General features: G+C 52.7%; 1 protein-coding gene across 2 annotated transcripts; it reads right to left on the reverse strand.

Annotated features, from left to right (window-relative positions):
• LOC144734935 (alpha/beta hydrolase domain-containing protein 17B) lies at positions 1-21920 on the reverse strand. 2 transcript variants are annotated; one of them, XM_078617398.1, is made up of 4 exons: positions 21790-21920; positions 18736-19216; positions 6411-6590; positions 1-5178 (listed from the first exon to the last, which is right to left on the reverse strand). In XM_078617398.1, exons 2-4 carry the CDS (start codon positions 19200-19202, stop codon positions 4959-4961), a joined length of 867 nt encoding a protein of 288 aa, XP_078473524.1. In that variant the 5' UTR covers positions 19203-19216; positions 21790-21920; the 3' UTR covers positions 1-4958. The 2 variants fall into 2 exon arrangements, with proteins under 2 accessions (XP_078473524.1, XP_078473523.1); XM_078617397.1 differs by having other exon boundaries at positions 21662-21920.
• Between the last annotated feature and the right edge of the window lie 272 nt (positions 21921-22192).

Raw genomic sequence — 22192 nt, forward strand, 5'->3', positions numbered from 1 at the left:
ATCATTTCGCAGGCATTGTTCTGCGCAACATTTAATCAGCAACTACATTTTTTTTGTACAAAAATATGACATCAGTTTTAAAATATAATGTTGCTTTTGTTATTTGGTGAGACTGTTTGGTGTGTGTGTGTGCGTGCGTGCGCACCTAGCCAGGCACAAGCGCCGTGGTGATGTCACCGCCACTTTTAGTGGCCAACGGCAGTTGTTGTTGTGTGTAGTAGTAGTAGTAGTCGTCGACGCAAGGGGGTGGGAGGGGGGGTGGTCACACAAACAAACACACACGCAAGCAGGCGCACACACACTGCGGGGCGACTTCAGTCTGGACGGTTTAGAATTCGCGAGCAGGGGACGGAGGAGGTCCCTCGCTTGGCGGCGAGCGGGCCCCGCTTGGAGAGCCCGTGACGTCATTTATCCCGGCACCACGATTGCACAAAGCCGCCAAACGACATTTTTATCCGCCGTCGATGGGAGCATCCACAGACGCGGCGGGGGGGGGGGGTGATATTTTCGCCGGATAATTTAGCGTGCACGCTCGAATCACCTCTGTCACCGCAAGGAATGGCCCCTTTGCAGTGACAGAAGAAACCAAGGTGTGCGTATTCTTGTGTTTTTTTACCTAAAAAACCCAAGAATATGAATCCTTGCAGTCACGAAAGCTTCAAATCTAGAATCAAGGTGTGCGTGTCGAGGCGCACGTGTGTGGGGAGCGGTGGCGCAACGGTTAGGGCGCTGCGCTAGGAACCCGGCGACCCGAGTTCCATTCCCGCTCACGGCCACCAACACCGGTGACGATTATCTGAAACGGGCCTGGGCCTCCCCTAGGTCGAATCATCCTCAAATGAGTGCCTGGGGCGATGCGAACATCACCACTGGGGAGACAAAGGCGGCCGGGTGTGATGCTGGCGTCCCTCAGCGTGGGACATCTCTCAGCGTGGGACATCCCGCAAGATCTGCCCAAGACAGAGCCCTGTGGCCGCCGGATGACCCCGTCTCGCGGCCAGCCGTCGGATCGAGGGAGGGTCGAAAAGAAATGGGTTCGGCCGTGAGTGAGGAAGAGCTTCTTAAGTTCTGGCTCGAGACGCTACTATGCTGCGAGAGAAATAGATTCGCGCTAAATCCTACGCAACATTTCACGAAATCCTTTCACCTCGGCTCGTCACGGATAAACCCTGCAAACGAATTCAGCTTCTGCGCCCCACAGTAAAAGGAATGCCCATTTATACTTAACGACGATCTGTGACGAGCGCTTTAACCGCCTAGAGCGGCTCAGAACTAGTTGCCACCGTCGCTCAGTTTGAGAGAAACCGTCACTGGGAATCCATTAAAAAAAAGTTGAATTCAAAACGAAAATGTATCTGTGCTAGTCGAAAGTCGATCACCAAAGTCTAATCAAAATTGTTCATATTCAAACGGGGAGAAGCCGTGCGATGGTGGCGTTAGTCGTGTTTCCGATTGGAACCGTCTGCGATTGGACAGAAACGTATCCGCGTCACGTGTAGCTTACTTTGAGTGCACCCGTGGTCACCGATTCTGAAATGCATTTATACAACAAATAATCAACAGTGCGCAAGATTATATTCTTCTCGTGAGCACGGTACATTTTTTTTTCCGGACAATGTTTCTGTCCTATCGAATTTCCTACGTTTACTAAAACAACGTCGCTCGTTAAGACTAAACGAGTTGCCATAAGGAGGCTTACGTCGAGTTTTAAAATTATATGTCCGAGATGTCAAAAGAAAACCGTTTTGTCAAGCGATCGCACAAATCACTATATAAATGTGCATTCTATCCAAGTAATTTGTAAATTTCACCAATAACTTTTCCCCAGGTGTGGTTAAGAAACGTTGGTGCTGCTCATTATTAAAAACCGTTCGCTCGAAGTAATGCTGATGCAGACATAGCACCAGGTGTTCTATCAATTGACTAAAAATTACGTAGCAGTATAATTCAGTCGATGTGAGCGGTGTCCGAAAACGCCCTCTTTTAAAAGTCCGCGAGCACTCCGCAAACGGAATGCCGTGGCACCAGGGAACACGTTAGCCCCTAAAAAAACATTTGCGCCCCCCCCTAGGAATCTACACGCAATTACATTCGCACTTGATTGACCCACCAAATATTCACGCAGGAAATCCACACGCCGAGTCCCGTTCCGGAGATGTCCTGCTAAGTTTCACAGTCGGTGGCGATGTCGCCGCTCATTTGTTGCCAAAGCAAGGAGTTAAATTGTCAAATTATTTGGAGTGCGAGACGCGCGCAACAGAGGTCGCAACCGGGTACCCGATACCCGTACCCTACCCGATACCCGGCTACCCGTACCCGGCCGGGTACGGGTAGCCGTTTGCGACCCTGGTGCGGCCGGGTACGGGTATGGGTAGGCCATGAGTCACTGGTGAGGAACCGTTTGTCACTCATTTCCCAACGTCTCGTCTCTTCTCACAATTCAAGTTCCTAGAATCAACCCACCCGCGCCTGCAACATGGCTTCATCCCAGAGGTCGCAATCAGGTACCCGATACCCGTACCCTACCCGTACCCGGCCGGGTACGGGTAGAGTACGGGTACGGCCGGGTACGGGTACCCGTTTGCGACCCTGGTGTGACCGGGTACGGGTACGGGTAAGGAATCAAAACCCGTTTGCGACCTCTGGCGCGCAATGGGTGAGTCTTTTTCGAACGCCGCAACGAGGTGGGGGGTGGGGGTGCCCTGTGTGGTCTACTGCGGCGAAGCAAACGGCGCCGAGTATTTTTCGACGCGGTTTTAACCGGGGGGCGCGGCTGCGCGACTCGAAACCGAAAATCTTCCGCCACAAACGAGTGGCGGGCCGCGCCGACGCCATTGCGGCCGAGGGGTCACACTCTCGATCGGCTTCCAAAACAAAAAAATATATCTTTGGAATTCCAACGCTGTAAAAATGAAAAACCCTCAAAATTCGCGTTGTCTCAATTGTCTCGTTGCACGTGATTGTTACGTAACGTCACATGCAAGACAAAAGCCAAGCCTGTTGCATGCAAGTACATTTGTGTGTGTGTGTGAGCGCGTGTGCTGTGGTGACGTCACCGCCACTTGGTGGCGGGTGGCGGCTGCTGCTGCTGCTGTTGTTGGGCTTGTGTTGTCCGTGCAAATACATACTGGGTGTGAAAATCAAAAACAGCACCACGCACACCAGAATCAAATTCAAACAAACACGCAACAAATAATGTCAAGATTACCATCATCCTTCCAGCCATGCGTTAATCACCCTGTCATCACCAACACCCACCACCACAATCCTTATGGGGGCCATCGCTACGAAAATGTACAACAGCATCGCCACACACGCGGTCTTGCCCACCCCAAACCGAGAGCCAACGCTCAATCCCCCATTGTGTGCTCCCGCCTCGTAAATAATCCAGCAACGCAGCCTCATCTTACAAAGCAAAGCTTCAAAAACAGCCACAAGACTCAAATCTCCACCTACACACACACACAAAATATATACGTTTGCGTCCGCACGAGACTATTCAAGAACACCCGTGTTAGTGTCGTCAGCCGGCAACGGGATGCTCTGCTGGCACTCATCGTCGGCCGTGCCTCACCGTTGGAATCCCGACGATGACAAAGGACGCGTTTACCCGTTCCCAACGAACCGTATTGACAAGTCGTGACCGCTTTTAAAATTCAAATGCCTCCCGGTCCCGCGCAAGGCACGCACGCACGCACGCACGGTTTCGTTTCTCGCGGTCAGGTGGAGAGGGGTGGGGGGGGAGCAATGGGAAACGGTTAGATACTACGGCCATCGATTAAACCGGGGATTTTATCGGCCTCGCCACCCCATTGTTGTTGTTGCGTGTCGAGTGGCGGCGTCTCTGCCGAAGCCCAAGACGCCATCGAAGCTCGCCGCAGAATCCACGCACGCACACAAGGGGGGGCGGAGGGGCGCACACACACGCAGTCTCGCGGTGCCGAAACCCCAAGCCTCGCTTGCCCGCCCGCCGCCTGCCCGCGAAGAGAAAGAGAGAGAGTGGAAATTCTACATTCCTGTGCCGAGGGCCAGTGCCTGCACAGGACGACCGTGTTATCGAACGGCGCGAGAAGATAACTGGCCCAGTCAAACTCCCCCCCCCCCGGAGCAGCTGTGCGTTGATGACCACACAAAACGATGACGTAACGCCCACGCTTCGAAAAAAAAAAATTCACAGATGCAGTACTTGATGATAACGGCCGATGCGTGCAAGGGTCTCCCCACTCAAACGGGCACGGGGCAAGCGCTCGGTCACGTGGACATTCCACGTTACCATTGCCGAGGCCAGTCTTTCCACAGGTATTTATGACAGTAATAATAATAACAAACGGTACTAGTAAAACCGAAGAGCCTGGGTCCGACTACATAAAACAAATTGCTCAAGAGTTTTATCCCTTCCGTCTCGCTCTCTCTCCGTCACCCTTTTTCCATTGCCAAATCAAAGCCGCGCCAGGGTGGGCCTCTCACAGTACGGAAATGTTTTCTCACCACCTTTGGGCCGAGCAGAGCCAGAATCAAAACCGTGCCACGCTGCTGGCCTCACGACAAGACGTGCGAATCTAGCTCGGGGCCCAGTAGGGCCGGGGGGGGGGGGGAGCCGACGATGCTTCCGCCGCGTGCAACGTCAGTTCGGTGACACCATGAGCACGCGGCGTCACCGCGTCATCTACACGCGGCTTTCACTCATCTGGTCTTATCATCTCAGTGGCACGGCTCGGCTTCCGCAGTGTAAAAAAGAGAAAAACCTGGCTCCTCCGGACGTCATGCCGGGCTGGCTCAGAATGAGCCCCAGAGAGGGGAGAGATCGGATGCACCAGCGAGGAGGGGAGAAGGGAAAGAAGGTGAAAGAAATAAAACGAAAGAAAAAAAACGCATCCGTCTCTCTCCCTGCCAGCCGGCGCTCTTCCAAACGCCAACTGGCATCAGGGCCCGCGGCTCCGGCAGCAGGAGGGGAGCGGCTAGGCGCCCGTGATCTCGCTTGACACGAAGTACCGCAGGCGCTCCAGGTACTGTCCGTAGAGCTCCACGTCGTTGTGGCCGGCGCCCTCCACCCAGAGCGGCTCGACGGGGCGCTGGCAGCGCTCGTACATGGCCAGGCCGTGTGAGAAGTCGATCACCTCGTCCTCCGTGCCGTGGATCACCAGCACCGGCGACGTCACCTTCGACATCTTGTCAATGCTGCCAGAGGTCACCCGGGGAAGTGTGGGGTAGACGGAGGGTGACAGGGGACAAAGGTTAACAGAGTCGGCGCTTCGCTTGTCCGTCGCTCATTGCGGTGTCAGTCCGTCGGCTCGATTTCTGTTGTGCGGTCTCGAGTGAGGATTTAAGAAACCAGGGACTGTTGGGTACTGTTCCGTGGGCTGGTGGGTGGGTGAGTGAGCGAGCGAGCGAATGGGCGAGCGAGATAATGGGTGAGCGAGCGAGAGACTGGACAGGTGGAAGGGTGAGTAAGTGGGCGAGCGAGCAGGTGAGCGAAAGAGAGAACGGGAAAGCGAGCGAGAGACTGGACAAGTGGGAGGGTGAGTGACTGGGCGGGCGGATGGGCGAGCGAGCTAGAGAGAATGGGCGAGTGAGCGAGAGACTGGACAGGTGGAAGGGTGAGTAAGTGAGCGAGCGAGCGGGTGAGCGAAAGAGAGAACGGGAAAGTGAGCGAGAGACTGGACAAGTGGGAGGGGGCGAGTGACTTGGCAGCCGGATGGGCGAGCGAGCCAGACAGAGAATGGGCGAGCGAGCGAGAGACTGGACAGGTGGAAGGGTGAGTAAGTGGGCGAGCGAGCGAGCGGGTGAGCGAAAGAGAGAACGGGAAAGCGAGCGAGAGACTGGACAAGTGGGAGGGCGAGTGACTGGGCGGGCGGATGGGCGAGTGAGCCAGAGAGAGAATGGGCGAGTGAGCGAGAGACTGGACAGGTGGAAGGGTGAGTAAGTGGGCGATCGAGCGGGTGAGCGAAAGAAAGAACGGGAAAGCGAGTGAGAGACTGGACAAGTGGGAGGGCGAGTGACTGGGCGGGCGGATGGGCGAGCGAGCCAGAGAGAAAACGGGCGATTGAGCCAGAGACTGGAGAGGTGGAAGGGTGAGTAAGTGGGTGAGCGAACGGGTGAGCGAAAGAGAGAACGGGAAAGCGAGCGAGAGACTGGACAAGTGGGAGGGTGAGTGACTGGGCAGACGGATGGGCGAGCGAGCCAGACAGAGAATGGGCGAGCGAGCCAAAGACTGGACAGGTGGAAGGGTGAGTAAGTGGGCGAGCGAACGGGTGAGCGAAAGAGAGAACGGGAAAGCGAGCGAGAAACTGGACAAGTGGGAGGGCGAGTGACTGGGCGGGCGGATGGGCGTGCGAGCCAGAAAGAGAATGGGCGAGCGAGCGAGAGACTGGAGAGGTGGGAGGGGAGGGACAGATCGAGCGGGCGGGCACCTGGGGAATACGTCGAAGCAGTGCGTCTTCTTGGTGTCGGGGAAGGCGACACGCATGCCCGACATGAGCGGCGAGTGGAGAACGACGGCGGCGCACTCGTAGCGCGACGCCAGGTCCACCGTGGGCACCGTGCCGATGCTCTGCCCGTACAGGATCACGTTCTCCGGGCTGATGCCGTACCTGCACGCAGCGGGCATCCGGGCAGCGGCACGGAGACAGAGACGAGGATAAAAGGTCCATCCCCGCGTAGCCTTTAGCGGACCGCCGGGGCGAGTGCTGCGAGCGAGCGGCTATGAAGACCGGCACGGCGCACGAGGTGGTGGGCGGCCAGCACCGCGTGGGGCCGTCTTTATCTCCCCAATGCCGATGCGTGTTGTACCGGATCCTCATTTAAAGGCCATGTGTGCAAGGGCAGCAACACCCTATCCCATACAAATGTAACAGATGGTAATTTCCACACTTTGCTGTACCGCCTCCTCCTGGCGAGCCAGGGCATGGCGCGTGGATGGCCACGGGTTCGGGAGTTTCACGACATTTGCGCGATCCGCCAACCCTCGCGGCCTCCACAGTGCTGGACTAGTGCCGCGCGGCGCCACCATAGCTCCATCTCCTCACTGGATGTGCACTCGAGCGTGCTTTCTCCTTTGGCATCCGGCCATCATCCTTTTCCTCGGGATAGCATCATCTAACTGAAGCATTTGTTAGATCTGTTATAAATAAATAGATACATTGCAATAACTTTCCCTCCAGCAGTGGAGGCAGGCACGGGAGACGGTGGGGGGGGGGGGGGTTCGAGTCCGCAGGAAGCTTACAGACAAAGTGCTGCGGAGAAAAACAAGTCCTTGCCGGGGCCGTACCGAGAACAGCGCTGCACGACCTGGATCCCGATTCTAACAGCTGTGGAAACGCCGCTATAGCAACAGCAGCAGCAGATAAGGAGCAGCAGATCAGCAGCAGGTCAACAACAGCAGATCAGCAGCAGCAGATCAGCAGCAGAAGCAGATAAGCAGCAGCAGCAGATCAACAGCAGCAGATCAACAGCAGCAGTTCTGCAGCAGAAGCAGATAAGCAGCAGCAGATCAGCAGCAGTTCAGCAGCAGTTCAGCAGCAGATCAACAGCAGTTCAGCAGTAGATCAACAGCAGCAGCAGCAGCCGTTGAGGAGGTTACACGGTTTCCTTGGTACCCTAAAAGCAGGCAGCTTGCCGCCGTGGCAGTCGGCTGCGAGGGAGGGTCAGCGGCCGTGCGCCCAGCAACATGCACCTGCGGGGTTGCGCGCACGTGACATCACCAGGGCCGCCGCCAAGAGGCTTTTGGACGCCCGGGGCAAAGTGCCAGATTAGGCCCCCTAACCGAGAGCCCCTCTCTGCAATATCTGCGTCGCCCATGATAACAGCCCCCCCCCGCCCCCTCCACAAATCCGCCACGACCGCCAACCCCATCTCAACAGCTCTATGCGTCACCAGCACTTGAACCACAGCGCCAATCGATGAGTCAAGTGTTTGTCGCTCGGCCGAAGGCAGCGAGCGCGGTAACGGAAGGTTTCCGAGTTCGCACCCTGGTTGTGGTCGTTCGCTAGGCCCATCAGCTCTCCGGGGTTGATACAAAAAACAACGAGCACTGCTTTCGTGCTGCGGAAGCCAACGGCAGTTTATCCTCGCGGACAGACTCGCTCAGACCATAAAAAACGTGGAATCTCCACCACTTTGGGCTGTAAAAGCGGGAGACGAGCAAGCGACCCGCCGCCTTCCACGTTCCTTCGAGGAGCAAAATTGATTTCGCTCGGACATTTCACTCGCTGGCAAGCGGAGAGCGCGTTAGGCGACAACGCCGCCGACGCTCGAGTGTCAGCCCCGTGGGTGGGGGGAGGGGGGAGCGGTTCAAGTGCTCTCGAGTTGCCTTCGGTCAATACCACACGGCGGCTCTTCTGGCACGCGCGGCGCCAGCGTTAACACGGGGGCGTGGAGGCGGCCGTACGGCTCCCGAGGTCAGGGGCTGCCGAGTCCGGGTTTGACTCCAGGTTTATAAGCCGCCCAGCCGCGACTGAAGCTGGTTTTTCAGGTGTAGCGGAGTTGAGATGTCTCGGCCCGGTCACCACTCGCTTACACGCAAGACTTTGCACGCCCGCGTAGAGACGGCCCGACTTAGGTAGAGGCCAAAGGTTCTAGATTTGAAGCTTTCGCGACTGCAAGGATTCATATTCTTAGGTTTTTTTTGGTAAAGTCACGTAGGTAAAAAATTTAAATTATTAAAAGTAAAATTAAATAAAAAATCACGACGTTTCGGAGGCAACACAAGCTTCTGTCTTCAGGTGGAACCGTCACAGCCCGACAGCTGTATCAAGTACGTGACTTTACCGAAAAAAACCTAAGAATATGAATAAGAGGCCAAAGGCTCGCACAGAGACCCACAGATCCGCACAGAGACCCAAAGATAGACCGAGTCGAGATCAAATGATGGTTCTCCAGTGCAGTAAGTAGGTGGCCTCAGCCCCAGTCGCCAACGACTGCACGGAAGAACACCCATCACATTACTTTTGTCCGGCATTTAATTTTGATAAATTTCAGCTCTAAGAACGAAAAATATGAGTTTGGCTGTCACGTGGCAAATATTGCTGCGGGTGTGAAACAAATGAAATATGGTGATACTGTACTGGCAGTGGTGCACAGGCACAAATAATATGAATTTAAAAAAATAAACACATTAGTGAACAACACTGCGTCCTTAATCGAGAGGTGTATGGCCTATGGGTGGGGTATTGAACCCTATTACTGTGTAGATCTTAAACTATAAAAAAATATATATTTTAGGTGGTAAGCTCGCTCCACTGAGCTTAATAGCTTTTTTTCAGAAGCGACCTGGCCACAAATGATAGCTTATCATCATGTTGAAATGTATAGCAGCCAACGACTCAAAAACGCATGTTTCTAAATGTGGCGGGAAAAACGGGAGGACCCGGAGAAAAATCCACACGACCACGAGGAGAGAGAAAGGCAAACTCCAAATATACAGGCGTCGGGGGCTGGGATAAAACCCATGACCTCCTGCATACCAGGCGAGGAAGTTAACATCTCCAAACCGCGGCGCCCCAGATCACATGTCCCTCCAAGGGATCTCAGAAGTAATTCTGCGATATCCGCTTCTTCGGGGCGATTTCACCTATAACGTGGAGGGCAGCAGCACACCGCGAGACATCCGCATGAATCGTTTGTCCCGTGACACAACACGGACAGCACAACTTGGATAAGATTGCCTTAAAATTGTAATTAGTCAAACATAATTTTCAAAAGGGTATTTTGAGTTGTGTTCAATCGACACCACTTTCGTTCGACCCGTGACACAACACGGACAGCACAACCGGGATAAGATTGCCTTAAATTTGTAATTAGTAAAATATTATTTTCAAAAGGGTATTTTGAGTTGCGTTCAATCGACACCACTCGCTACTGGCCGTACGATTTTCGGAGCGCAAATTTTATTCGGGTGTTGACAAAACACGGCGATTAACGCCGCCTATGGCAACGACCGCTCGCCGGTTAAACATTAACGGGGTTTAATTTCAGCGCCTTTATCGCGTGGACAGTAAACGCAGGGCCGGGTCACATTTTCCAAGCCGCCCACCATTGACTCTCCCCCCCCCACCACCCCCAGCGTTTCCCGTGAGCCGCAAGGCTTTAGGCAGAAGGGGGCCGACTCGGCGATTGAAAACCAACGTCCCGACGACAGGAGGAGCGGCGACCCAGCGTGAAACATTTCACGCCCGCACGAGACTCGGTCATCAGGAGCGGCGGTGAGGGAGAGGGGAGATGGCACGCCCCCACCCCCCATGGTTTTTTTGTGCTCTCTCAAGTCCACGATCAACGTCAGCCGGTTTTCTCCGGGCTGAGGTCCAAATGCCAACACAGCCAAATTCTTGACAACTGATTTTTTTCGTGTTCCGTTTGTTGTCCTTCCGCCGCACCTCCGATTAGCACGGTTGGGCTACGCAAGGGGTGAAAGTAGTTCAACGTGCATTCGTACAGCTCAACGCTAACGTTTCATTTACATTTGATCATTCCCTAATAGGGTTACCGTGCCACCACCTCTCCCCCACCCACTTCAGATAGACGGACACAGCGAGAGGGCACTATCGATTTCAATCCAAGTTGGAAAGCTACGCAATGCTAAGAGTCATCTCGAGCGGCTGTAAATATTGAACTGTAACCACGGTATCTTGCAACTTTTTGCTGCTATTCAGACACGTAACCGCAAACCTCTGGGTCCAGAGTTTACCGCTTGGGAGGAGATCTCCATTGAGCCCCGCCGACCTCGGCTTTGACGCCTTCGGCCCGATGGGCGAGCGTCGCAAAAACCTCGTTTAGAGGTGGCCCAAGTGGCTCAGGGGGTCAGAGATTCCGAAGCCGCTGCGGCTGAGTGCCCGAGTTCGAGTCCAGGTCTTGGCCGCTGCCCGTGGTCGAACCGCGCTCTCGCGTGCGGCGAGCCCAACGTACCAGCCCGGTTATCAATGACTGCACCAAAAATTCCGGCACGCTCAGAGTACGGCTCTGTGCTCCACTTTGATAAATTGCAGCTCTTTTGAGAATGAAAAAATACCAGTTTGGCCGTCTTGCGACGAGTGTTGTCCCCCGTCGCAGGGTGTGTGGGAAAGTGCAACCCCCCCCTACTTCGTAACTTGAGTGCATCTCAAATGAATTGTTGCACTGTAATTCTGCGCTCCGGGCGGGCGGGGGGGGGGGGTACAGCGTACAGGGATGTGCGCTGCCTCAAGCTGGATGAGACAAAGTTCCTCGTGCTCTCTGTTGACAAACACCCCTTCATGGTTTCTTTGTCATTGTCCAAAAAGGTTTAAAGTAGACACTTCCTAAACGCAGGATTTAAACAATGAGGCGGCCCCGGTGGCTCAGAGGTCACGGTGGCCGAGTTGGCACCGCGAGTATCCTGGGTTCGAATCCGTGCGTGGTTAAACCGGATTCTCAAGTGCAACGAGTCGATGACGATCTCAGCCTCGGTCAAATAAATGTCTTGCAGAGAGACCCATAGGGCTCGAACATTGAGAACCAGAGACTCACATTGATCCCCACAGGATTTACACAACTCGCGTGCTGGAAAATAGGCCGCGAGACTTATGAAGAAAGCGAAAGACTTGCGCAGAGACTCATACTAGATTCGACCGAGTTGTGTTTAAAGCAGGGTTCTTAACTGTGGCGGAGTTGATGGTATTGGCGCGGTCGCCGATGACTGCATACGGGAGAACAAAAACAAACAAATCCCTCCAGTTAAATTTGGTTCTGTACTTCATTTGGCTAAATCGCAGCTCTGAGAATGACAAACCACATCAGTTTGATCATCACGTGACAGGGCTTCAGCGGGCCGGTGCGGTGCTCCGCCAGAGATCCGCACGACCGGGATACGACAATCGTAGCCCTCGCCCCAACTCACAACAGAAAAAAAGATATCGGGTAAAGATCATGTTTTGGGCAATGGTCCCTTGGGTGCAGTGGTGCTTAACCTTTACTGAAGCCTTGTGGTTCTCAATCGTGACAACGAGCTGGCAAGCCAGTCTTGATAAGGGAGCTTAAGAGAGCCTCCGATGTGACGGGAGATTTCAACCACACGGAGAAATACGCGGGCGGAAAAACGCACGCAAACGCACGAATGCCGCGGACAAACGCGTCCCTCAACGCCCGCGGGTCTAAATGCGTCCGCATCTCGAGGTGCCGTGCGCAAACAGTGGACATTTATTTTATAAACGGGCAGTAAGTTCATTGGCCTCTGCGCGGAGTCTATGGGTCTCTATGAGAGTCTAGGGGTTAGGATTATCGAGTCACTACGATAAAATACAAAGTGGATTTATACGGCGTCTAAATGCGTCCACGTCTTGTGACACTGTGTGGAAGAACGAAGTGGGTGGGGGGGGTTGTTTTTATTTATTTTTAGGGAGAAAGAGGCGCTCAGTCATGGGCAGGGCTAACAAGGAAGGCATTGAGCCTCGCCTTATACGCGTTAGGTTATTCACTAACCACACTGCTACGCAGCGTTATGTAGAGAAAAACCACTTCCAAAATATAAACTCTTGTTTTCTCAAGTATTCTGTACAATCTTGAAATTGGCTTGATGGGGGGGGGGTGGTGGTTGCAATGTAATTTTCTTGGAAAACACGTGAAGCGCCTAAGAATAGCGGAAGACGCGGCACGCAATTTTTCTTGGGCGCAGCGTGGCACGCGAGATGAAAATTGCACAAAGAAGCCGGCGGGGGGTGCGTGCTTGGAATGACTCGGAGGAGACCACACGAGGAGGGCATTGATTAGACAACGCGCGCACGCACGGGTCGGACACGGCGCGAGAAGAGATGATGGACGGTGACGACCATGGGTAGTTGTTTGACCGTACTTCACCAAACTGGTCAGCGTGGGTTGGGGACGAGAACACATTGTGTCTTTGTCGACTACCAAATTGGTTTCGATTTAAAGCTTTCGTGACTGCAGGGATTCATCTTCTTGGTTCTTTCGGTAAAGTCACGTAGAATGAATACCAAATTGGTATCGGTGCCCAAGCTCCAGAGCTCTCAAAGCCTCTGTACCCTGGCAAGGAAGTGCTCCGTTGAAGAGAGGCGGATGATGATGTTGAAGCATCATTGAGCTGGTGATAATGCTCACCCCCTTTCCTCCCATACAACAAAGCTATCAGCCTCCAAGCCATTGTCAAATCCACGGCTGGAAGAACATGTATACCTAAGACAGATACTACTGAAGGTGGACCAAGATCTTATTATGAGTGCTTTTGGAAGTCACAGGCTCTTGCTGTTTTGAATGTACGCATGTTGAACTTTTTTCCCAATGTACACAGCCAACCGTGCGAATCGGAGGTGTATTCGGCCTGCAGGCAGGTGGCTTCCAACCCCTGGCATCGGTACATTTCTTCCTGTGGCGTGCTGTAGAGAGATAAGAAACTGATATCGCGAAGACCAACAAATGTTACAAAAGTCCATCTCGCTTCTTTAGCCCTTCCACGTCGCTGCTTGTGAGCTGGTGGACCTGCCCTGGTGCCCACCGTTGCACCGTCTTGATGAAGATAACGTGCTCCAACCCCCCACCCCCCCCTCCTCGAGTTTGTTATCTCCGTTCTGCAGTCGCGGGTCGAACCGTCATCTTCCACTTGCATAGTAGATGATGATGAAGATGATGATAAAGATGATGAAGCTGATCCCGTGGACCGGATAATCATCCCAACAGGAGTGGGTGCCATCAAATCGTCCGCTCTCGGCCGGCTCGTCACGATTGAGCCGTTCACGCTCCGTCCAGCCTGGGAACAACTGCTCCCTCCGCGTGTCGGTCATCCGATGGTGATGATAATGGTTTGTTATCGCTTCGGGACGTCGTGCGGCCGACGCGATTCTCCGTGGTCCAGTTTACAGGGAAAAAAATACCGTGGGGAAGGGGTGGGGGGGAGATTCGCCCGGTTGCGAAAAGGTCAGAGTCACCGTTCCCACCCGTTCCGGCTCAACGCGTCTTGACAACGGCCAATTTGACCTTGTGTGCTTCACGTCCGCGTGCGTCATGGCGAGCCGCTGTAAAAGCCCGGCTCAGCTCGAAGCGCAAATTTGCATGCATCAGGTGGAGGACACAGAGAGGGCGCGAGGGGCGGAGGCGGTAAGGGGGAGAGGTAAGGGGAGCGGCAGTGGCGTATTGTGTTTTAAAAATGTGTTTATCACGATTGCTGAGAAAAAGGCCACCAAGCGAAAATGCCTCAACGGAAAGCAGTCAACAATTACACGTCACTATTATTACAACCGTCATAGATAAAGAGAGTTAGTAGGCTTCTTGAACCGAGCAAGGTATCAAGAACTTGGGCAGAGAGAAACGATCGATGGGAAGTGTTCTGAGCTGCAGTTTTGGTGGTTGAACGCAGTACGGATGAGACGAAATATTCAGTCAACATCGGAGGAGGAATCAATGAGTCATCCCCTGTCCTATTTACGCTCCACTTCATAGCCCCGGCGTTTTCAGCCCATACCCGCCCCCTGGGCTACGGTGCAGGTGCATCGCCTGCACACTTTGATTGCTACGCCACTGCGTGGGAAGGACCTTCACCTAGCAGCCGATTACCACGATGCTGGAAAAGAAAGCATAACCGAAGAGTCTATGCATTACCCCACTTACAATTTGTGCTGTGCAATTGTTTCGTGGCTAGTGACAAAAGCTCAACGCGCCATCGTCGCGCATCTTTGTGAAAACTCTCGACATGGAATCTGACGGTGGAGAGATAATGTCACAGCCCCGACACACTATATTTTTGTTACTAGACTACTATGTTTTTTACCAGGTAAGGCCCACTGAGCTACATAGCTCTTTTTCAGAAGCCACCTGGCCACAAATGATAGCTCAACAAAGTGACTTGTCATGTGGAGATTGATAGCAGCCAAACACTCTAAATGCACGTGGATTCTAAACGTAGAAGGAAAAACAGGACCCGGAGAAAAATCCACGCGACCACGGGGGGAACACGCAAACTCCAAATATACAGGCGTAAGGGTTGGGATCGAACCCACAAACCCTTGTGTACCAGGCGAGGTAGTTAACATCTCGCCACCGTGGCGCAACCCTGACGCTCGTGCAAAAAGTTCCCACAGGTGCTTTCCCTGCAAAGGGTGGTGGGTGATTCTGGGTTCAGGTTGTATTTCACAGCCCCAGGCAATCGTGTCTGGTTTAGCACCGGCTTGAAGGAAGCGGGTATGGAAACATGTGGCGACGACATGCAAAGGTATGCATGTAAAAAGGTTAAAAAAAAACGCACGGCGCTGCAATTTTTGCTGCCGGTTGAAGGGTTTGCCGTATCGGAAGCTCTAGAAACCCCCTCTAGAGCGGATGTTGGCCTACTCTTCCTTGTTGGCCAGGCGTCTTGGAAGAGGTGGGAGTCCCCACACTTTACCCCCACGACAAACGGACTGCCAATCGGCCGTTGTGGATTTAAAAAAACTTCTCCCATCGTTTCACATGCCGCGCCGGGAGATCCAAACGGCGACCACTGGATTGCAAGTCCGGTGCGCGGATCGTTATCCCAAGGTTGCATCCAAGTACGTGCGTAAGTACGTGTATATATGTCTGGCCAAAGTCCTTGCCTGTGAAAATGTACGATCTCTTGCGGGAGTTAGGGGTGTAAATGATGCGTGATTTCGTAATGTTTTTATAGCCCTTTGTTAATCCACTTCTGATGCAATTATGTCGCTTAAGCACCGCACTGTAAAATTCTACTTGTGTCTCTCCATCAACATCAGTCGTAAGACGAAAAATTATCAACTTCTTCATGAATGCATCGTCATGTAAGGGTTGCTTCAGCTTATTTAAGCTTTTCTTTCCTTGGCCTCGCAACATTGTCAATGAGATTCCAGAAAGGAGACAGATTAATATCAAACGCCATCATGTCAGCCCTTTGAAGACTATGACAAGGCGTCCGATTGAGTAGTACCTGTGGAATTTATGATGCAGTCACTACCGCTCACCCGCTAATTTCAAGTACCTTGCGACTTTCAAAAAATTATCTTAATCCCATAATTAGTGTGATTGAACAAAAAAAAATCCAAGATCACAACAAAACTGTGCGACTATTGTAAGGATTTTAAACCCCAAAAAGGTTTTTCCGGAATAAAAATAATATATTTCCACGCAGCTCCTCCAGAATTTTCATCAAACTCCCTCTGCTGAGTTGATGGAAAAACTCACAAAAAACTTGTAATAACGATTCGCATTCACAGCGCGCCCATGGCATAACAACAAGCATCAGAGTGCAGTTGTTTAGCCTAGGGGAACCCCTAATGGCAGCTTGCCCCTGAGTGGCACAACAGGACTCAGCACTGGCCTGCGAGAGGGGCATTAGTCTGAAAGTTGGCGGCGATGATTGCCGTGCGTAAACCCAATTTTCCAACCAAAATTACCTGCAAATTACTCGTATGTAATCCCCGCTGTGTAATTTGTGGGTGGGTTTTTTTTAAAGTTGGCAAATTTAGGCCATGACGCCGGCACACAATGGCCTCTTTTTGAATGACGTAACGGGGTATTTCAACGTCCACTACGAAGCAGACGGTGCATGTTTTTACGGTTACCACACCTCGGTAGTAATAACCAGGGTGGCCTTCCAGATACAAACCGCTAATCTCTACAACAATCAGCGAACGTGCTACAGCTGGGCCATTTAAAAAAAAAACTAAACATTTTTTTATTTTATCAGGTAAGGGCCACTGAGTTACATCGCTCTTCTTCAGAAGCGACCTGGCCACAAATGATAGCTCAACGAAGTGGCTTATCACGTGGACATGTTTCGCAGCCAAATACTCTAAACGCATGTTCATTATAAATGTGGAGGGGAAAGCCGGAAGACCCTGAGAAAAACCCACGAGTCCGAGGGGAGAGAGAGACAAAAACTCCAAATATACAACAGGCGTCAGGGTCGGGATCGAAACCACGACCTCCTGTATACCAGGAGAGGTAGTCAACACATTCCTGCGGAGGGAGCTGGGAGGAACGTTGGGTTGCTCGGTCAATGGCCAGGGTCAACGGCGGCGTGGTGTATTCCGCAAATATGGCCGACTGTGAGGGCGGGCACAAGCCGGCGTGAGTAAGTTAAACGTTGAGTTTTATAAGGGCACCACGGGGTGACCAGCCCCTCCCCACCCAGCCCCACCCCCCACCCAGCCCCACCCTCCCCACCCTCCCCACCCAGCCCGTCCCCTCTCCACCCAGCCCCACCCCTCCAATTTTTGGATGCACGACGAACGGACACAATAATCCCCTGTGGGCTGGTGTAACCAGCAGGTTCCTACCAGTACTATCTCATCATCTCTTTCAAGGTCATAACACTCGGACACCACCTAACAATTACACAGCAAAACCTACTTGCTGTGCCATCCCACGCACATCACAACATCGCTGTTCTCCAAGTTATGACCTCGGGTGTACCGTCACCTCAATGTGAGCAGCAACAACAACAACGCCTTCATGCAACTAAAACCAGCATCGCCAACGTTATTCTAATGGCCGGCATCAGTCTGCAAAAGGGACTGCATACCAATTCAGACCGTATTGGTCACCCCCGTGCCCTTATAAATCTCAACATTCACGTAAAGGAGAAACACAATCAAATAGACAAAATTTGTCAAATAAATTGCCCGTATTGAAACGGCTGTACGCCGTATGGACCTGAAAACGCAATTTCCCTGTACAAGAATACGGGCAAAACGTATGGGTTGACAAAATTGACCCCCCAACTTGGAATTTCGCTACAGGATATTCCGTTTGTGAGGGAAGAGCTCTGACAAATCCAGCACTACCATGTGAACAATCACCAACACGACTACAACTATTGCCAGTATCACCACCCACATCATCACCAGCACAACTACCTCAACCAGGACTACCTGGGCTACCACAACCGTGACATCACCACTGCTACCACCACCAGCAACAAATGCAATCACAACCGCCACCATAACTATAATCACCATCAATCACTTCACTGATACCACTTTCCCTACTACCAACAGTCATCGCCACCACAACCACTTCCAAAGATACCAATTCCTCTACTACCAACACAGCCATCACCACAACCACCATAACCACAACCACCATCACCTCCACAGATACCAACTTCCCCTACTGCCAACACAGCCATCACCACCACCACCACCCTAACCACAACCACCATCAATCAGCCCCGCTGGTACCACTTCCCATACTACCAACATCACCTCCACAGATACCAACTTCCCCTACTATCAAACACAACCACCCCAACCACCACCACCACAACCACCCTAACTACAATCACCATCAATCACCTCCACAGATACCAACTTCCCCTACTATCAAACACAACCACCCCAACCACCACCACCACAACCACCCTAACTACAATCACCATCAATCACCTCCACAGATATCAACTTCCCCTACTATCAAACACAGCCATCACCACCACCACAACCACCCTAACCACAATCACCATCAATCAGACCCGCTGGTATCACTTCCCATACTACCAACATCACCTCCACAGATACCAACTTCCCCTACTATCAAACACAACCACCACCACCATCACAACCACCCTAACCACAATCACCTCCACAGATACCAACTTACCCTACTATCAAACACAACCACCACCACCATCACAACCACCCTAACCACAATCACCTCCACAGATACCAACTTACCCTATCAAACACAACCCCCACAACCACCACCACCACCACAACCACCCCCACAACCACAACCCCCACCACAACCACCACCACCACCACCACCACCACAACCACCACCACCACGCACCTTGTACGCAACGCCTGCCACGCCGCTTCGATGTCGGCGTAGAGATTCTTCTCGGAGGGCCTCCCCGTGCTCGCCCCGTAGCCCGAGTAGTCGTACGAGAATACGTTGCAGTTGATTCGCGTGCCGAGGCCCACGTAGAAGCTGCTCATCTGGCCCAGATCCACGGCGTTTCCGTGCGAGAAAAGCAACGTGTAGCGTGCACTGGGCGCGCAACGCACGAACATGCACGCCACGCGGTTTCCACGTGTCGAGCGCGTCATGGAGACCTCCACGGCGTCGAGTTCTCGCTGCGAGTACTGCCACTCGGCCTTCTCGGTGAGGTGCAGGGACCAGCGGGCAGCCGTCTCGTCTGCCATGAGCGCGTAGGTAGGCTCCGGCGGGAGGAAGGCGAGTTTGGCGGCGATGCGACTCGGGCACGGCGGGCAGCAGAAGAGGCAGCAGAGTTCGCTGAGCGAGAGGCCGTTCATGATGGTCTGGGGGCCTGCGGGGGCACGCGAAGAGAGAGTGCGTGGTTGTGAGTGTGTGGTTGTGTGTGTATGGTTGTGTGTAAGTGGTTGTGTGTGTGGTTGTGTGTGTGGTTGTGTGTGTATGGTTGTGTGTAAGTGGTTGTGTGTGTGGTTGTGTGTGTGTGGTTGTGTCAGCGTGGTTGTGTGTGTGTGGTTGTGTGTGTGGTTGTGTGTGTGTGTGGTTGTGTAAGTGGTTGTGTTGTGTGTCAGCGTGGTTGTGTGTCAGCGTGGTTGTGTGTCAGCGTGGTTGTGTGTCAGCGTGGTTGTGTCAGCGTGGTTGTGTGCGTGGTTGTGTGTATCAGCGTGGTTGTGTGGTTGTGTGTGCGTGGTTGTGTGTCAGCGTGGTTGTGTGTGTCGTGTGTGCGTGGTTGTGTGTCGTGTGTGGTTGTGTGTGTGCGTGGTTGTGTGTGTGTAAGTGGTTGTGTGTCAGCGTGTGTGTGTGTGGTTGTGCGTGTGTGTGGTTGTGTGTGTGGTTGTGTGTCAGCGCTTGTCTCCCAAGTCCGCTAAGGACTATATGCCACAGCGGATCTTTGTTCGTGTGTCGCCCGGTCGCCGGCGTGCCCGAGTTGCGTCTCTGCCGTGAGGTGTGTCCGCTTGTCTTTAGTGCGTGTGTCTGGGGGGGTCTTCCGTGTGCCGCGTGTGTCTGTGTGTGTGTGGGGTACTGTTAGTTGTGCTGTGTCTCTGGTGTCACTGTCTTAGTGTGTGATGCCGGGTGTGTGTGTCACTGTGTGTGAGTGGGTCAATGTGTGTGTGTGTGGGGTACTGTTAGTTGTGCTGTGTGTCTTGTGTCACTGTCTTAGTGTGTGATGCCGGGTGTGTGTGTGTCACTGTCTTAATGTGTGATGCCGGGTGTGTGTGACACTGTCTTAGTGTGTGTGTCACTGTGTGTGTGTCACTGTGTGTGTGTGTGGGTCACTGTGTGTGCGTGTGGGGTACTGTTAGTTGTGCTGTGTGTCTTGTGTCACTGTCTTAGTGTGTGATGCCGGGTGTGTGTGTCACTGTCTTAGTGTGTGTGGTATGTGTGTGTGTCACTGTTCGTGTGTGTCACTGTGTGTGTGCGTGTGGGTCACTGTGTGCGTGTGGGGTACTTTTAGTTGTCTGTGTGTCTTGTGTCACTGTCTTAGTGTGTGATGCCGGGTGTGTGTGTGTCACTGTCTTAGTGTGTGTGTGTGTCACTGTTCGTGTGTGTCACTGTGTGTGTGCGTGTGGGTCACTGTGTGCGTGTGGGGTACTTTTAGTTGTCTGTGTCTTGTGTCACTGTCTTAGTGTGTGATGCCGGGTGTGTGTGTGACACTGTCTTAGTGTGTGTGTGTGTCACTGTGTGTGTGTCACTGTGTGGCGTGTCACTGTCTTAGTGTGTGTGTGTTGTATGTGTGTGTGTTGTGTGTGTGGTGTGTCACTGTGTGTGTGTGTCACTGTGTGTGTGTGTCACTGTGTGTGTCACTGTGTGTGTGTGTGTGTCACTGTGTGTGCGTGTGGGTCACTGTGTGTGCGTGTGGGGTACTGTTAGTTGTGCTGTGTCTTGTGTCACTGTCTTAATGTGTGATGCCGGGTGTGTGTGTGTCACTGTCTTAGTGTGTGTGTGTTGTATGTGTGTGTGTTGTGTGTGTGGTGTGTCACTGTGTGTGTGTGTCACTGTGTGTGTGTGTCACTGTGTGTGTGTGTCACTGTGTGTGTGTGTCAATGTGTGGCGTGTCACTGTCTTAGTGTGTGTGGTGTATGTGTGGTGTGCGTGGTAGGTGTGTGTGTGTCACTGTGTGTCACTGTGTGTGTTGTATGTGTCAGTCTAACGTGTGGGTTGTATGTGTGTGTCACTGTGTGTGTGTCACTATCTTAGTGTGTGTGTGGTGTGTCACTGTCTTAGTGTGTCACTGTGTGTGTCACTGTCTAACGTGTGTGTGTGGGTTGTATGTGTGGTGTATGTGTGCTGTGTGCTGTATGTGTGGTGTGTGTTGTATGTGGTGTGTATGTGTGGTGTGTTTAAGTGTGTGGCCGTGTTACTGTTTGGTGTGTCTATTGTGCGACTGAGGAGTGTTTGATTCTAAATTTCTATTACGCATTTAAGTTGTAATCTATACGAATGCCGATTATCCGGTATGTTTGTTAAACTATGTTAACATGTCCGTGTACGTATATCTGCATATATTGCCTCACACTCGTGTATACTACAGTTTTATATCACAAATGTGTACGCTTACACCTTTTACAACCTGTATCGTTAAAAATCGGCGTATGTAAGTACTAAGAATGCTGACACACGCAAGTTAGAACTCACCGATACCTATTGCTTACGCCAACCAACCAAAAACTAACATCAACACAATCCTATCCCGTGATCGCCATTGCAAGTATAACAACACGAAACATTTAACCCTGTAAACACTTTATACTTTTATTATCAATTGACGGCTCAACCTTACCTGGCAAACTCAGGCCGCAAGTGTTCCCCAACCAACCCACCCACCCACCTCTCTTTACCTACACGGCAGCTATTAATAATAACAACAATAATCACGACTACGACGACGACAACCGTTAAACAACTCACTGAACCGTTAAGTTATCGCTCGTGATCGATTGCCGAAGTTCGCCTTCTCATCCCGTCCGCTTCGTGCCTCGGTTCGCGAGGTCTCCTGCCGCGCAGAGCCACCCACTCACCCAGCCAGCCAGCCAGCAGCGATGCTGCTGCTGCTGCTGAGGCCGCCGGTAACCATCTTAGGTGAGGAGATTAAGAGATAAATACATCACCCCACCCACCCAACACCAACCCCCCACCACCAACCCCCCACCCCCCCACCAACCAACCCCGCCACCCCCCCCACCACCAACCCCCCCACCCCCCACCACTACCCCCCCCACCACTAACCCCCCCACCACCACTAACCCCCCCACCACTAACCCCCCCCACCACCACTAACCCCCCCACCACCACCAACCCCCCCCCACCACCA

This window comes from Lampetra planeri, chromosome 53 (genome assembly GCF_965212315.1).
Source record: "Lampetra planeri chromosome 53, kcLamPlan1.2.h2, whole genome shotgun sequence".
NCBI classification, from domain to species: domain Eukaryota; kingdom Metazoa; phylum Chordata; class Hyperoartia; order Petromyzontiformes; family Petromyzontidae; genus Lampetra; species Lampetra planeri.